The following is a 17,664-nucleotide window of genomic DNA, read 5'->3' as shown; positions in this document are numbered from 1 at the left end:
CCTGTCAATATAAAACCCATTCAGAACTGGGATTTGTTCTCTTTTGGTGTGGACATGGGCAGAGCTGACTACAATAGCTACTGCAACATAACTGAATAGTTTATCCACAGTTGCTTTGTGTTCTGGAAAAAAAAGCTTAATTTTATTCCATAATAACCAATGCCCTTCCAAGGCTGAGTAGTTTTTCCAGAATCCTGTTTAGTATGAGTGTTTCAACAATAGCTCGTTCTGCAGTGGCAGACTGAGGTTTCCCACATGTGTGAGCCCTGGGCTGCTTGGATGCTTGTGAATATTCTGTAATTCCTGAAGAAGGCCTGGCTGACATGAAATCATAAGCAGATGTCAGGGAATCAATACATCACAGAATGGTTTGTCTGGGAAGGGATCTTAAAGCTCATCTTGTTCCACTCCCTGCAGGGACACCTTCCACTAGACCAGGTTGCTCCAAGCCCTGTCCAGCCTGGCCTCAGAGTTGATGTTCTGATGTTTTTTTCTCTGTGGTGATAAGCTGAAGGCTGAATGTGTCATTGCAGGTACCGCTCCGGGGGAGGCAAGTGTCAGAACCAGCTGACGGTGAACGAGCTGCGGCTCTTCGTGAGGCAGCTCTACGCCCTGCCCTGTGTCCTCAGCCAGACACCACTGCTGAAGGTAACTGGGGAAGCCTTGGCAAGGGAGCAGGAGCATTTACAGAGTGATGGGCTTGCACTGCCTTCATCTCCCATCTCACTGTTTGCTTCAAGGGTTGATACTGGGCACCGGCAGGCTGGGGTGACTTGGGCACATGGGATGCTGAAGAAAGGAGCTCTGACCAGCTGCTGTTTGTGGTCAACAGTTTTATACTGCACAGGGAAATCAAACCATTCATGTTGTATGAAGGATTGTAGGAGAAGGAGCAGGATGACCTGGGTAACTACAAGTTAAAAGTTTGGGGTCAGTTAACTGTCTGCTCTTACGAGTAAAGCCAGGTTAATCTGAGAACATTCAAACTCCCCAGTGCTCTGAGGGACAGCTCTGTCATCCTTTCCACTTTCCTTCTTTGTTAATCCAAAATCAGCTTTCTCAGTCTTGTAATTAGATCCCTCTTCGTGCTCTCTAACCACATTCCAGGAAACCCCACAGATAACTCCAGCCAAACCCAGCCCAGGCTGGCCAAATCCTGTCTCTAGCAGAGAACCTGCTGCTGGCTGGAGTCAGATCACTTTGAATCCCACCACCACCAGCTGTGCTGGTTCTTTGCTCCCCACATGATGAGCCCTCAGGCAAACTTGAAAGTAATTCAAGATCTTGTTTCAGAATTTGCCAAAATGTTCCATATCACACTGAGGGGCAATTAAAAAAAATCTGTGCAGCTGCAATTCCTGTCTTAAAGGAGAAGGGCTTTGCATATTTGTGATACTTGAAACCAGGAGATGCCGTGTCCAGTTCTTGAACTGTCCCTCAAGTATCCACCCAACACTGACACTAGATGGTGCCATGGAAATGAATGGGAATAAACCAGTTCTACTCAGCTTTGAGTGCTGCTTATCTGCCTTAACAGCCTTATCTGCCCTGCAGTGTGTGGATCAGATTCGATGCAGTCCTATTTACAGTTATTTGTTTGTAGCACTGAAGCTGTGAAGTTTTCTTGCTGGTTGAAAAGCAGAAATTTGGAAATGCCAGACATGCAAACAGTTCCTCTCCATCTGGCATTCCTGAACAGGGAAATAACAAACACATATGGTCAGAGTGTTCCTTTGTGTCATCCTCAACAAGCCTCAATTATATGTCATTGTGCAAATTAGGCTGTTAATATAAATGACCAGCATTACTGGAGATGGGTTCACAATTCAGTCTATCTCTAAAAATTGTTTGATTCCATGCTGGGGGTAGTTGCCCACCCTGGGAAACAGCCTCACTGGCAAAATGCCAAGGTGTCAGCTGTGAGGGAAGAACTTCCTGCAGGAGCAGCATTTCAGGCAGCACTGGGGGTACTGGGCAGGTTGCTTCATACAGAATAATCCCAGCCTTCACTGTGGGATTGCTCTGGATGACTGTACTTTATCCTAAAGAAAGTGCAAACAGTCTCAGAAATACCTTTGGGGTAATGAGCTGCTGAGTGCATGGAGAGAGAGAAGGTGTTCCCCTGCATGAGAGAGTAAAATGCCTGTGGCTCACTGGGACTGTGGGGTGCAGCTCAAAAGCCTTAGCAGTGCAGCAGAAATGAACCTCAGAAATTCTGTGCCCTTCCCAGTGTTTTGCACAGCCTTCATATTCCTTACCTTGCTGTTCCTCAGCTGCCTGAACCATTCCAAAACAAAGCCAGGCAGCAACATCCATGGAATGCTCAATTTCCCTTTCCATCCTTTCTGTTCTTTGGAGCCCTCTTTCTGGCACCCTGTCCCTGGGATTGCCTTGTTCTGGGATACCCCAGCTACATATGAGGAGGTGCTGGCAACACTGTGTGTGGAAGACACTATTGTAGTGTTTCAGCCCTCGGGATAATTTGCCATGTGCCATTTACAAAAAGCTCCTGGTACTTTTTCTAATGTTTCCACACCTCCTTTCTCTGGCACATATGGTTTAGTATAAGTTATTAATTGCATCTAACCCCTCCCCTTATTATGGGGTGCAGGGGCTGGTTGTAGCAGCAGTTGCAGGGTGTGGTTGGCTGGTAAGCTTGGGGGTTTCCTTTGTGTCTTTGGTGCTTGTTATGGTTTATTTAGGGGGGATGTTGGTAGTGTTTGTTTATTCAGTGTCATTGGCAGTGGATCCTTACCCAGAAGCCTGGGCTAACTGGGGTGTTGTTGGTTATGGCCTTGGGATGGGGTTGGTTGTGGTGGTGGGGCTTGCTGTAGGGGGTGTGTTGGGGTTACTAGCAGACGAGGGGATGGTGAACAGTGGGGGTCTGTTGTTGGTCTGATCAGATGGCACAAGATACACCGCCTTGGGCCAAAAAAAAAAAAAAGCAACACTATAACATTAGACCATCACAATGAAAATTCTTAAATCCTTCATAATTAAGGAAAGTTCCAGGAGCAAAAAACTTGGACAACTTGGGAGGAGAAATAAAGGAAATAGGAGACATACATCGGGATAATTTGCCATGTGCACTGTGGCATTGCAGCAGGGGGTTTGCCAGGAGCCCGTGCTCCCGTTGTTAATGTTGCATTTGTGTATTTCAGGATCTCCTTGACCGTGTGGAAGCTTTCCAGCAGCAAAGCCAAAAGCTCCTTTCCGAAGAGATGCCCAGCGCTGCGGAGCTGCAGGAGCTGCTGGACGTCAGCTTTGACTTCGACGTGGAGCTGCCGCAGCTGCCGGAGCTGCGGGCGCGGCTGGAGCAGGCACGCTGGCTGGAGGACGTGCAGCTGGCCTGCTCCGAGCACAGCTCCCTCACCCTGGATGACATGAGGCGCCTCATCGACTCCGGCGTGGGGCTCGCGCCCTACCCGGCAGTGGAGAAGGCCATGGCCAAGTTGCAGGAGCTCCTCACCGTGTCCGAGCACTGGGATGACAAAGCCAGGAACCTGATAAAGGCCAGGTAGAGCTAAATCTCAGTGTTGCATTTTGTAGTTTCATGAGTTGTTTCAGATGGAAGTGCCCTGACTCCTGGAGGGGCTCCCCTTTGTTCATCCAGTTTGATGAAGGCAAAGCTTGTGCCAGCCAGAAGGGGCAGGGCTGGAGGAGGGGGATGAGGGATGGAGCAGTTTCAGGTGTCAGGGTTGCTTTGCAGTGTTTGTGTTGCTCAACCATCTTGTGTGAATTCTCCTTGTGCCACAGTGTCATGGTTTGACGCTACCACAATGCCAAAAAAACTTATCAAAGCAGGACACTCAGGAAAGGGGTTTAAGGTACCTCTTCCTTCTTTTCCACCTTCTCCCCTCCCCAGTTTCAGGTTGGAGAACACGTGTTCAGATCAAGCTCAGATAGGTACCACCAGCAGGTAAAACTTCGTAGTCCATAGAGTCCATGTAGGGCTGTTTCTAACTAACAAGGAGGAGATTTTTCCAGATTAATTGGTGCAGGGAAGAAGGAAATAAACCAAATACATCCTTACTAAGAAAAATTTTCTTGTGGTTTTTACCTTCTGATTTATAAAGTAAAACAGGGGAGAGGACAGTGTACTTAAAATTAGGAACGTGGCACAAACTTATGTGCCAGGTTTCTTCCCTCAAGATTCCTTTCTTTTTTTAATTTTGTCATACTTGAAGTATTGGAACATTTCTTACCCACTACTAACCCCACAGGGTTTTAAGACAATTTCATATAGCACATTACTGACTAAGCTTGGGTTCAACATTTGATAGGGAGCTGTGTTGTGTTTGTACCTCTCTAAAACCTCAGAATCAAACCGGGAAATATAGAAAAGCCCATTTCAGGGTTTTAACTTTCTAATGCAGAATCTCTCAGCTGGTGCTGGTCTGGGGTCTGGTGGGTGTTTGTCATCCAAAAGTTAATAAAAGGAACATCATCTTTAAGTCCAAATGTGAGAATATTTCTAGTAGGAGGCTAGAATAAGCAAACAGACATTTCTAAACCCACCCCGCTCCTGACACCCCAGCTCTGCTGGGTGCAGCCAGTACTGAACATCATCAGTAACATCTTCAGTTGGTGTGGCCCTCTGATTTTAACAACCCAGGTGAGTGGAAGAGCCCCTCTGTAAGCAGCATCTCCCATCTGGGCTGTTGTGCTCCCCCAGGCCCCGGCAGTCCCTGAGCAGCCTGGCAGCAGCAGTGAAGGAGCTGGAGGAGATCCCAGCCTACCTCCCAAATGGAGCAGCACTGAAGGATGCAGTGCAGAAGGCCAAGGACTGGCTGCAGGAGGTGGAGGCTCTGCAGGTACGTGAGCCTGGCTGCTGGGCAGGGACAGTGACCCTGCTCATGTCACCAGAGCCACCCCACACCCCGTGTGTGCTCCTGGGCTCTGGTGTCGCTCTGACTCTGAGCTCCCAGTCTGGGACATCATTGGTTACCTCAGCCATGGAGCAGCTACACCCACTGCCCTGATTCTTGCTTCTGGTTCTGGTCTGTATTCCTTCACCTTTGCAACTAACTGCCTGCAATAAAATCTATAAAATAGCTATTAGCAAAAATCTAAAGTTAAAAAGTTACTGCATTATGGAGCTTCACCAAAAGGTCACTTTTTCTGAGTTGCTCAGTAACAACTGCTTGTTAATCACGTTTTTGTGCTACACTGAGATACAGAGTGGTGATACAGAAATAGTTCCTGGCTCAGCCTTGCAAGTGCTCAAGCCAGCCAGGGGATGGTGGGACTGCCCAGATCAGACCAGGGTGGCACTGGGATAGCCCTGATTTCACATTTTGGTATAAATTGCCAAATATTTTCATTTATCCTCTTTTTTTTTTCTATAAAGTGAGCTCTAATTTAACTTAGGGGTATTTTCAGGCCTGTCTGGCCTAAATTCGGCTTTCAATAAAAATTTATTTTGAGCTCTTATTTAAAAAACTAATTTTCTTGGATTTAAATATTTTTAAGGAATAAAATTCATGTAATACTAACTTCCATTTGAGGGCTGTCTTGAAAGAATTTGAGTGATTTTTTTTTTTCTTGGTATTTGCTAATCTCTTGGTCTGGACTCTGAAATCCTGCCTCTTGAACATGGAAAACTAGTTCTGTCTGCACCAAGAATTTCTGCTTTGGTTCTGTGAAGGTTTTGTTAAAGACCTGCAATCACTGTGACTTGCAGGAAGTTCTTGGCATTAGGACTTTGAAGTTGCTAGAGGTGTTGGGGTTGTTTTGGTGAATAGTTCTCCAGTTCTACGTCAACTGCCTGTTCTAGAAATTGCCTCTGGAATTACTCCTGTGCTGCTTTACCTCTGGGTGTGTGGTACCTGCATTGCCTGAGGTGTGGGGTGCCAAGGGAATGGTTGGAGCTTTCTCCTGACTGGCACATGGGATACTGGGGGTGGTTCTCACTCTTGGCCTGGCACAGCCTGGGTTAAGCTTGTCTTCTGGTGCTGGAGCTCCCTGCAGTACCTGAAAGGAGGCTGGAGCCAGGGAATCAAGAGTTTCCTCCCAGGGAACAAGGGACAGGATGAGAGGAAACTGCCTCAAGTTGCACCTGGGGAGGTTCATGTTGGATGTTGGGGAAAGTTTCTTCACTGAAAGGAGTGGTCAGGCCCTGGCACAGCCTGCCCAGGGTAGAGTCACCATCCCTGGAGGGATTTAAAAGGTATGTAGATGTGACACTTGGGGAGAAGTGGTGGCTTTGGCAATGCTGGTTTAATTGCTGAAATTGATCTTGGAGATCTTCTCTCAATGATAATATAAATCTATAGTGTTACAATTTCAGAATTATTTTGATTTTCTGCTATGAATGCAGTGTGAGACTGGGAGACTACTTATATTGTTGTCAGTCTTTGACTTTGTTCTATTTTCTTTTTAAAGGGTCACTTGGCAAGTGCATTCTTGCTTCCCAGGCCCCAAATGTGTTGTTAGTTTTGTCTGATAGTCAATGACTAAATGCACAAGCAGCACAAATGTTGGACTGATAGTGCAGGTCACTGAGCTGTCTGAGCATTAAATTCACTTTTACAAGCTCTGCCCTGAATTCCTTGAGTGACTGCTGTGACTTGGGCAGTGCTGTGTGCTGTGTGCTGTGTGCATCCAGCATCTCCTCATTTCCCCCTGGCAGGCTGGGGGCCGTGTGCCCGTGCTGGACACGCTGGTGGAGCTCGTCACGAGGGGCCGGTCCCTCCCAGTGCACCTGGACCACCTGCCCAGGCTGGAGGCCCTGGTGGCTGAAGTGCAGGCGTGGAAGGAGTGTGCAGCAAACACGTTCCTGTGTGAGAACTCTCCGTATTCCCTTCTGGAGGTGAGAGCCTGCATGGGGATCAGCTCAGTCATGCATGCTGCAGGGACTCAGGGTGTGCCCAGGAGGGAGCAGTAAATATTAAATAAATATGAAATATTTAATATTTAATATAGTCATGCTATGCAGAGAATAAGTCCGACGTCTCCAATTTGGTTGTAAATTCTTATTGGCAGAATTGCTTTAGGATTACACAAACTGGTTTAATAAGAACTTTTGTTAGTGACCTATAGCTCTAATATTAGTTTTAAACTTCTAAAATGCTTAAGATTTAGCTATGTTTCCTCTATTCTTCTTAATCAGTGGCTAACAAGAGCAGGCAGTGCCAGTGTCTAACATTTTCCATATGAATATGGGAATAGTGACAAATCTGTGGCACTGGATTAACTCCAGTGCATCAGGCCGAGCTGCAGGTGAGCAGGTTCCTACCTGCTCCATCCTCCTCAGGTTCAGGTGTGCCAGGATGAGACTGGGGCTGTGTTTGCTGCCCCTCTGGAGCTGTGGCTCTGTCACACCTGCAGTCTATGAGCAATGTACACTCTGCCCAGCACTGAGGCCCTCTGAGCCCCCTCCTGTTGGGACAGACAGGAATGTAGGGCAGCCCCTGGAATCTCTGCTCTTTCCCAGGGTTTGCAGTTTCAGTCCCAGGGAGGCTGTTCAGCATTTTGTCTCTCTCTTCCTCTCTCTCTCTCCCTCCCTCTCTCCCAGCAGTCTGGGTGAAACACAAGGGTTGTTTGGGTCTGGGCATTTTACAAAACTGAAGTTCCAACTTCCCAGCTCTCCCTACTTTCCAGATAACCTCATCCTAATCCCTCAGATGTTGATGGAATAACTGCAGGAACTGTAGTTCTCAGCAGTTGCCTGTGGCTGCATCCAGGCAGGAAGGTCTGTTAGGAACAGTGCAGGTGTAACACTGCTGCATGTGGGACACTGCTGTTCTGTGCCTCAGGTGTTGTGTCCCTGGTGTGACATTGGGATGCTCAGTCTGAAGAGGAAGCAGAAGAAGCTGAAGGAGCCAGTGCCAAGTGGCAAGAAGAAAAGCACTAAACTGGAGACGCTGAGCGACCTGGAGCGGGCACTCTCTGAAAGCAAGGACACTGCATCTGCAGTAAGTGCTCAGATCTCTCCTAACTGGAATTTCTTCTGAGTTCCTTGAACCCTTGTTTCTGTTTGCCTCCTGTGCAGGAGTGTGGCTTCCACCCTGTTTTTGCTGTGCTGCTCTGTAGGATTTCTGGAACCGCACTTTGCTGTGTTTGCTTCAGACTTCCCAAAATTGCTTTCAGTGGAAACATCATCTGTTGCTTTGTGCATTAGGCAGCCTCACAGTTTGCTAGGCAGTGACTGTAGCTGAGCAAAACAAAAAATGGAGACCTGTTTTCCCCTACCATACCTAAACCTTATTAAAAATGGGATAGGGTTTGGCCAAGTCTGATCCTTTCAAAGAACACAATAACCCAGCACAATTTATAATTAAAACAAACATTCTAAATAATTAAAGAAAACCTCATGAGTTATGGAGTCACTGAAACATTGCTCTGGGTGGACCAGACTCAGTTGCTGGTGAGGAAGGGCTTCATTCCAGCAGACCTAGTGCAGAGCCTCAGCCTGGGCCAGGTAATGATGTCCTGTGGCTCATGAGATGCAGTAGGGACTCATTGGGTGGGGTTTGAATGTCATTTAATGTGGGCCATTTAAGTTTTAACCTGTGGCAATTACTTGAAACTCATACTTTAAGTGCTTTGGTGTTGTTTGTCTGAGCCCCAGAGCTGCAGTGGTGTCCCTGTTGTGGCCCTGTGGGGACAGGCTGGGACCTGGGTCACACTCAGCCCTTGGTGACTCCAGGACCCCTGGCCAAGGAGAGCCAGGGCACCCCCAGGGGCTGCACCCAGGAGAGGGAGAGGTCATTCAGTGTGGCAGGGTTTGCTTCTGACACACGAGGGGAACCAGAACCTTCCCAAGCTCCCAACCCAGAGGAGCACCTGTGTGCACATCAGAATGTGCTGTGCCCCAGTCTCATGTCTGCCCAGGATGGACACAGCTGTCTAACTTTTCCAGAGCTGATTTTAGTCCAGGAATTATGCCTGAAAGCTATGGTATGAGAAATAACCACTTTGTATATATCTATAAGCCCTCCTCAGTGTGTTTATATACATTATAAAATGCATATAATTAATTAGTTGCAGCTGGTCTGAACAGCTTATATATTGCTATCTTTATAGGAGTTAGTGCTAAAGATTCCTGAAAAAAGGATCATGAGCTTTTGCAGAGAGGGTAAACAGCAGATCCAGGGTACACCTGAACTTTGTCTGCTGTTCACAATCCCCAGAGCAAGTTTGTAGGTCAGGGCATGGCCCTGATGGCTCAGCATGTACAAAATGAGGGTGAGAGGTACATTTGCATTTGTGGAAACTGCCCAGGAAGCTTTTCTGAGTATCCAGAGTCAGACAGTTGAGAGACACATTCCCAGAGCAGTGTCTGCAGTCCAAACTTGCACTTCTTCAGGATTTCAGCTGCTTGAAGGCAGACCATGTTTTTGTATTACAAAACACAAAAGCTTGGAAGAGAGAAGGGGTTAGGAGCTATTTTTTTACAAAGGGTTAAGCCTTTTCTCTCAGGGCCTCATGAGAAAATGGTAGGGAATTGAAGTCACACCACTGCACATCCGCAGTGCTGCCCCTCCAATCCCATTTGCTGTCCCACTGCACATCCCTATCCTTGCTTCATTCTACCATTTAAAGCCCTGGAGACTGGTGTGTCTGCAGGATGATGGAGCAGGGGGCACCCTGTTTGTAACAGGCAGTGCTCCCTTGGGGATGCCATCTGTTGGGGTCCCAGTTGCCAGGGGTACTGGTTGTCAGTTTCTCTGGCTCTGGATTGAAGGCACTTGAGACAGTAGTTAATGTTTGGACTCAGGTGTTCATTATTTCTTATCACTAAAACAGTCTCACTACTGTGAGCTCGGCAGCTTTTCATTAGAAGGCACAAAATGGCCAACAATCTCTTGTTCCAAGGTCTTTTAAAACTAAACTATCCAATTAAGAACTGACACCTGGAGTATTTTCCCTTTTAACCCAATAACTGATCCCACAGAGCCCACAATGTGGACTTTTCTGCCCAATTACAAAATGCCACCCAAACCCATGAAGAGGAAGGATGAAGAAGCAGGAAGAAGAAACCCAGGAGGACACCCTGTGCCCTCCATCTTGCTTCCATCCACAGCATACTAAAAATCCCAAACCCTAAATTTCTCATCAAGTGATACACCTACACTACTCTCTATAATCTATTTCACACTTTAGGGGATTCTAGTCTATCCTGGAGTCTGGGAAACTTTCTCCATGGATGAGGGTCAAAGTCAGCGCTCCGTTGTGGAGGCGCTGGGGGGGCATCTCCTAAGTTACACCCCATTGGCTCCTTCCCCTGTTCTATGTCTGAACATAGGTGTTCCTGAGCCACTCCCTCCCATTTCACTGATTGCCCCTCACCTTTACACTGCCTGAGACCAAGGTCAGCCCCCAGAGGGGAGAAGGCTGAACCCGAGATGGATGTGTGGCTGGGACCTGAACATCTCACCACGAGGCTGAATTAAATATCTATAGATCTTATGCAAAGGCCCTTTTTGCTTCTTTACTTTGGACTTTACTGGCAACTACTGCCACGCTCCCCTGGGGGTCAGAGAAATATTCCCTGTGGTGCCCTGGGTTTCCACAGCCATCCTTTGCCTCCCTTTCAGATGGCCGCGCTGGGAGAGGCGCGGCTGAGGGAGATGGAGGCGCTGCGTGCCCTGCGAGCAGCCAACGAGCTGAAGGTGCTGTCGAGCGAGGAGGACGCCGAGCTCAAGGTGTGTCTGTGCCAGAAGGAGCCGGCTGCTCCCATGATCCAGTGTGAGCTCTGCAGGGGCTTCTTCCACACGGGCTGCGTGCCCGTGCCGGGCACGGCGCCGGGGCCGCGCGTGTGGCTGTGCCCGCAGTGCCGGCGCTCCGAGAAGCCGCCGCTGGAGAAGATCCTGCCGCTGCTGGCGTCCCTGCAGCGCATCCGCGTGCGGCTGCCCGAGGGGGACGCCCTGCGCTACATGATCGAGAGAACTGTGAACTGGCAGCACAGAGCACAACAAATGTTGTATTCAGGGAATCTAAAACGCATCCAGGACAAAGTTGGCTCAGGATTACTGTACAGCAGGTGGCAAGGCTCAGCGGGACAGCTGCCGGAGACAAACAAGGTGAGGCTGGGCCGGGGATGGGCGTCTGGCACTGGCAGCACGGGGTCAGTGAGGACAGAGAGTGACGCTGCTTTGGGTTTGGGTCTGCTGTAGCTCCCTACAAACCCCCACAAGGCAGAGGGTTTGTTCCTGCTTTACAGCTGGCAGGAGCTGGGTCCTGCTGTGCCCCTCAGCCAGGATGTGTGTGTGCCCCAGCAGCAGCTTCGTGCTCCTTTCTGCTGGAGTCCAGGAACAATTCCTCCCAAAGAGCCTGTTTTTCCCCTGTCCTCTTCTAGCTCTTGTGTTCTGCTGTGGCACTGCTAACGACAGAGCTGCTGTGTTACTGTTTCTGGAGTGCATACTTGTAGCCATGATATTTTCTGAGAAATCCTTTCCTTAGGATTTTTTCTCCTGAGAAGCTGAGAGGCCTCAGGAACAAAATGTAACCAATGGTTATCTGCTGCTGTGGAATGCAACAGGTGCATCTGGGATTGGTCTCATGTGGCTGTTTCTAATTAATGGCCAATCACAGTCAGCTGGCTCGGACTCTGTCCAAGACACAAGCCTTGTTATTCATTCCTTTTTTTTCTATTCTTAGCCAGCCTTCTGACGAAATCCTTTCTTCTATTCTTTTTAGTATAGTTTTAATATAATATATATCATAAAATAATAAATCAAGCCTTCTGAAACATGGAGTCAGATCCTCATCTCTTCCCTCATCCTAAGATCCCTGTGAACACTGTCACTCATACTATTCAGTTGGTCTTTATATTCTGCTTCTACAAGTATTCAAATAAGTGTTGAGAATTACTGACAGAGGCACAAACTGTCCTGTGCATTACCAGCTTGGCTCTCAGGCAAAGTTGTTTTCAACAAAGTGTCTTCATCCTTTGCTGACTCTCCTCACTTCCTCTAGAACTCCCAAAATGAATATCCTGCTCATATTGCTGGGTTTGGCCACAGCAGCTGTTTCAGGTGGGGTAGTGAGGGAGTTTGTTTTTTTTCAGTGAAGCTCCTTCAAAGCAGAAAGCCCACATAAAGAAGGAAAGGAGGTAAAGAATTTTCCTGAGAATAACAAATGCAGAAGAATAGCAGAAATCAAAGTTCTGTGCTGTATGAAGGACATGAAACTCCCCAAAATGGAATGTACTCTGTTGGTTTTACGTTTTGAAACACCTTAGATTAGCTGGTCCAGTCCAGCTACAGTTAGGCTGTGTTTCTATTTTCATGTTCACTTACATTAAAACACAAACCATGCCACACCTGACAGGGTGTTGCAGCTGCTTCTAATTCACCCAGCTGTGCCAGTGGCTAGTGGACCAAATTTTTCAAACAGGCAAGTCAAGATGTATTAAAATATCTCTAGGTATTTAAGATGATTTTCTGGTAATTTAGGTCTTAAAGTATCATTTTACTAGGTCAGCTAGTGTAGCTGAAAAGAGCTGGCCAAGATTTTGGAAACAGAAGTTGATGTTTTGGCCAGAAATTGAAACAGTTTCATTTTATTTGCCTGATAGTGTTAGCTCAGCGTGGAGCTGTGAGGTTCCTCCCACCCAGAGCAGTGTAACCATTTCTGAGGGTCTGGACCGTAAGTCAGTTAACCTTCCAAATCAGGGTCTTTCTGGCTGAGCTTGTCCAGGTCCTTGTGATGACATTTCCCAAGTCAGAGGTCCCTGGGAAGCTCAGTGGAAGAGCCTCTGAGCAGGTCCCCCTGCCTGGGTCCCTCAGTGTGCCTGAGCTGGGGACCCTCCAGAGCCAGGCCCCAGTGCTCCTCGGGGCAGGTGTGAGCTGAAACTTCAGTCTCCATGGATTTGAGTGGTTTTCTGGTGAATCCAGTGTCTCACCATGGCTGTCCTGTCCTGTCCCAGTTCTGTTCTCCCTGTCATCTGGGCTAATCCAGCACCCACTTCCACACAGGAAGCTCTTCAGTAACCACTGGAGTTGGGCTGCTTTGACACAGGCCAAAGTGAGGAATGTGGGTGAGTTTGAAAAATTCCCTTGAGAGCAGCAGTGGGGATTGAGGAGAGCCCTATTCTGCAAGGGGCCCAGGCACTTGGGTTAGTGAGGCTGAGGGTGTTGTGGAAGGTTCCTGGTGAGATGCCCCTGGCAGTGTCAGGAGGTGCAGGATTTGCTGTTGGCATGTCCCTGCAGTCTTTTGGACCAGATACGAGATTTCAGTAGCTGTAAGAGAAACAAGTGTTGATCCTATCACAGTTATTCTGCATTTCAAACTCCATGTTTAGTGAAACTATGTGTTTTGTTTTCTAGGTGTCACAGACAATTGGGGCAATGTCATTCTCCATGCCTCATGACTGGGATAACAGAACCATGTATTTGCATTCTCCATTCTCTACAGGACAGCACTGCATCCCACTTCATGGTTTGTAATCTTCACTTTGGTTTGGGAGGTTTCCCCCTGCCCCTTCCTTTTTTCCCCTGTGTTTGGTGGGGCAGGGAGGGTGTCCTGGTCCCCAGGAAATGGCTGAGCAGGCCTGTGACTGCATAGCCCTGGTGGTTGTTTCTCCATCTCCTCAGCAAATTTGGAGCTCAGTGTCCAGCTTTGGCAGAGGGGTGCATTGCTTGAGGATAGAAATTTCCCGTGTGTGATGAAAAGGTGTGGCACAACGGGATGAGGAATCAGGAGAGCTGGCCCCTTCCCACCAGAACAGCTCCCCCAGGCTGTGCCCCGGCCGAGCTGCAGAAGGGGGAAGGAAAGAGGAGGGGCCACTGGAAGTGCAGGAGGTGGATGGGAACAGCAGGGATGTGGTGCTGGAGGCCATGGGATACTGAATGCACAGGACACGAGTCCATGTGAGCTTTGCTGCAGCACAACTCTCCAGCTGTCAGGGACTGGAGCTGCCCCAGCCCCCATGGGGCTGCTCTGCTCAGCACAGGCTCTGGACCATCCTCACCTCAGACTCAGTGGGTTGGACTAACAGACAAGCTGTGAATTGCATCATTTTATGACTGTGACAGAAATTATTTATCATTTCTTCCCTCCTCATGCATAATGCTCCAGGGACACAAGTCTAGACTTACCTTCATGTCTGTGCAGCTCAGTCCATACCAGTGCTAGAAAATGGAATGGTGGAATGTTACAGTTCACATCAAACAAGGCAGTTCTTTGTGTCATCAGGTTTATTTTTCATATTTGAGTTGTAGTGCATTAATAAGCTGTTATTTATACAAAGATTTTTGCCTCCCTGGCCAGGACTGTTTCAGAGCCCTGCATGAGCTTTGGAGCTTGGAGCCAGTAGCAGCAGTGGGCAGTTGTCATCAGGCTTATCCTCAGCCTTCCTTCCTCTCCTCTCATGGCTCCCTGTACAGACCTCACTCAGTTTGTTCACGTTACCCACTTGTTAGGTAGTGAGGGGATTGTCACACTCCTGCAGCTCCCAAAGCAGGATAATTTTCCAGGGATGATGGCAATGCCTTATCCTTGAACCAGCAGGGAATGGGAGCATGGCAGGGTGCTGAGCCACAGTGCAGGAGCTTCTGTGCAAGCCTTTGCCTTTCCTTTTAACCCTACTGTTAAAAATGAGCAGTCGAGAGGGAGCAGATAAGAACTAACTCATGCAGCTGCAGATTTCAAGTCTTTCACCATTTTTTGTTGTGATACCAGAGATTTTTCATTATCTGTGCAGTTGTTGTCACTGAAGAATTCCTGCTGTGTCTCCTTGTGTTTCACACTAGTGGTTAGCACCGAGCTGGACGAGCTGATGATGGAAGCCCAGCTGCTGCAGGTTTCTCTGCCCGAGATCCAGGAGCTCTATCAGGCCCTGTTCACAAAGCAGAGCCCAGCCCTGCAGCCAGAGCAGAGGTCACCCAGCACAGCCACAGGTGACAAGGCAAGTGTCCAACAGCAGCACTGAGCTGGGGCACCCTGGGGAAGGCTCTGCCTCAGCCCTTGGGCTTTACTGGGCTTTGTGTGTGTGGCTGCACTTCCATGAAAATACATTTTCCTTGTGCAAAAGGAGTCAAGAAGTCGGTAATAAATTAGTTACAAAATATTGAATTGAATTTGTGGCCTAATATATTTTTGAAATTTAGATATGGGTTTATGGTCAGTCTCTGTACTTTACATACATCTGTCCTGATTTCATAGAATTGCAGAATCCCAGACTGGCTTGGATTGGAAGGGACCTTAAAGTTCATTTTGTTCCACCCCTTGCCATGGGCCAGGGCACTTTCCACTAGATCAGATTGTTCCAAGTCCCATCCTGGCCTTGGACACTTGACTCTTGTCCTATGTTGAGGCTTTCCAAGGGAGCTGCTGTGGAAGCTGTGGGCTCAGAGGCAGGAAATGAGGATGGTTTTCTCTCTGAGTTCCATCCCTGGTGCCTGACCCTGCCCCTGGCTCCTCTTACACATCTCATGCTACTGAAAATGCTGCAGTATCAAACACTGCACTTGTACTTAAACCTATTCCTAGAATCAGGGTCTGAAATAACAGGATAATGGGTGTTAGCTGCACACTTCCAACCTTGCCAAATGTCCTTCCCACAGAACGAGTGTTGCCGAGGGAAGAAGGACGGCATTAGTTACATGGAGAGAAAACTGAAGCGGCGTTTTGAGAGAGAGACCTTCTGTGGTGAGAAGAGAGCGAGAGTAAAAAAGATGAGAACACCCAAAAAGAAGAAACTGAAACTGAGTCACTCAAAGGATCTGTGCAGTAACAAACTGGAGCGAGAGCGGGAGCGGCTCCTGGAGCTGCAGCGTTCCAGTGACAGCCACCTGCTGCCCTCAGACACGTCCTTCTCAGAGCAGGAGGACTCCGAGGATGAGGATGCCATCTGCCCAGCTGTGAACTGCCTCCAGCCTGAGGGGGATGAGGTCAGGAGGGGCAGACCCACCATGGTGTTCCCAGTGCTGGGATCTGGGACAGGGAGCTGCCCTGGGACTGTTTGACTGCAGAAAAGCTGTTCATGAGGGGGGTGAGAGGCCCTGGCTAACCCAAGGCTGGTGCCTGTGCAGCTGGGATGGGCAGGACTGACCCCACCTACCCTGGGGCAGCCATGTGGCATCAGAACATCTGCACACCATGGGAGGGAGCAGGTGGGGCCGTGCAGACACTGTGTCCTGGCTGCTCTTGGGATCCAGGTGTGGATGGGCTCTGTGATGGGGGCAGTGCCTGGGGCTCTGCTCAGGCCCATCCACGCTGGAAATGGAGAAGGGGGATGTTGAGTCTCTGATAGGTGGGAGAGCAGTGGGGAGATAAGGAAGGGTGTGCCCTGCCCACAGCCCGGGAGAGCAGGGAACACAGTGAATATCCAGCACCAGCCAGCTGTGGATCAGACAATTCTCACAGACCAGGAGTCCCAGGATGACCCAGGAGTGTGGGACACTTGGGCTGGCCCTGCTCTGACCCCTGTGTCTGCTCTTCACCAGGTCGACTGGGTCCAGTGTGACGGCAGCTGCAACCAGTGGTTCCACCAGGTGTGTGTGGGCATCTCCCCCGAGATGGCAGAGAAGGAGGATTACATCTGTGCCAGCTGCGCCGGCAAGGATGCCCAGGGCCGCAAGTGAAACCCCAGAAACCCTTCAGGACTCGAGTAAAGAAGGTTCCCAGTTTTCCAGTTAAGCCACAGGGGCTGGTTTAAGAACCAGATTGCAAATGGTGCTACTTCTATCCTTATGGGATCATTTTCCAGAACTCAGAACAATTTTTGACACTTTTGTATTTTCCCTTGATCTGTTTGTGGTTGTTGAGGTTTGAGATGCTGACTGTTTGCAGGGGTTTCCACCGATTGGGAAGGCATTTGACAAATGCACCTTTATTGTACAGCATTCAGTTACCTCTGGGATTTACCGACGTATTTAATTCAGCTTGGTTTGGGTGCAAAAACAAACAAAAAAAAACCCCTGCACCATGAATTTTCCAATAATCCTCTTTTGAGGAAATCCCTGTTTACTCTGTTAACTCTTTGGAGACTTTAGTTTTTTTTCACTTCGTTTTTCGTAGACTAGGTTTATTTATCTGAGCAATAACTTCTATGTCTGGTTTCAGTGACTGGAATGACAACTGAACAGCGTGTTGCTTCTAGCATTGGTTGATGTACAGACAGCAAATGTTAGATCCTAGTGTCACTGAGGGCCCTGTGATGTAGAAGACAGGAAAAAAAAAATCTGTAAAGTAATTGCCACAGCTGTATTTTGGCTTTCTCCTTTTTTGGGTAGCTTGTATCAAATGTTGCAGTTTATATTGTGGAATAAACCCCTGGTTATGTTATAAAATTAAATGTTGGTGTTTTTAGAGAGTTTGAAATGCAGTTTTATTTCCCTCTGAATCCACACTGCATCGCTGGGTTCTCTTAGCCAAGAAATAATCACCTTCCAAAGAAGCAATGCAGAAGTTGTGGTGATTCTTGTCTGTTCAGGTTTGGAAGGAGGTGCAAAGCTTTTTCAAAGCTGAAATTATTTGCAGGTTGAATGTGTGAAGAATTGAAGGCACAATTTGGGACTTGGGAGGGGAATGGAGGGTTCACGTGTGGGGCAGCTTCTCCTGCCAGCCCTGCCCAGCTGCAGGAAAGCAGAGACCTTCCCTCACCACCCAGCCTGGTGGCCACAGCAAGCTCTGCTCTGCCTCTGCGTGGACCCCTTCAGCTGCTCCCACCTGCATTTAGCCCAGAAGCCTGAGAATAAGGAGATTTATGCTTCT

General features: G+C 48.4%; 1 protein-coding gene across 2 annotated transcripts in view; it reads left to right on the top strand.

The window, feature by feature from the left end:
• Positions 1-17,259, top strand: part of KDM5B (lysine demethylase 5B) — a 59,413-nt gene extending 42,154 nt beyond the window's left edge. For both annotated transcript variants that reach the window (XM_054517286.1, XM_036398379.2), the window contains exons 18-27: positions 534-648; positions 3,162-3,517; positions 4,676-4,814; positions 6,632-6,811; positions 7,758-7,916; positions 10,542-11,027; positions 13,275-13,386; positions 14,700-14,854; positions 15,513-15,839; positions 16,395-17,259. In XM_054517286.1, coding sequence (XP_054373261.1) covers positions 534-648; positions 3,162-3,517; positions 4,676-4,814; positions 6,632-6,811; positions 7,758-7,916; positions 10,542-11,027; positions 13,275-13,386; positions 14,700-14,854; positions 15,513-15,839; positions 16,395-16,532 — 2,167 coding nt within the window. In that variant the 3' untranslated portion in view covers positions 16,533-17,259. The remainder of the gene's footprint in view (positions 1-533; positions 649-3,161; positions 3,518-4,675; positions 4,815-6,631; positions 6,812-7,757; positions 7,917-10,541; positions 11,028-13,274; positions 13,387-14,699; positions 14,855-15,512; positions 15,840-16,394) is intronic.
• Positions 17,260-17,664: the final 405 nt, after the last annotated feature.

This window comes from Molothrus ater, chromosome 25, assembly GCF_012460135.2.
Source record: "Molothrus ater isolate BHLD 08-10-18 breed brown headed cowbird chromosome 25, BPBGC_Mater_1.1, whole genome shotgun sequence".
Taxonomy (NCBI): domain Eukaryota; kingdom Metazoa; phylum Chordata; class Aves; order Passeriformes; family Icteridae; genus Molothrus; species Molothrus ater.
The sequence above is the reverse complement of the archived record's forward strand: the minus strand, read 5'-3'. Positions and strand labels throughout refer to the sequence as shown.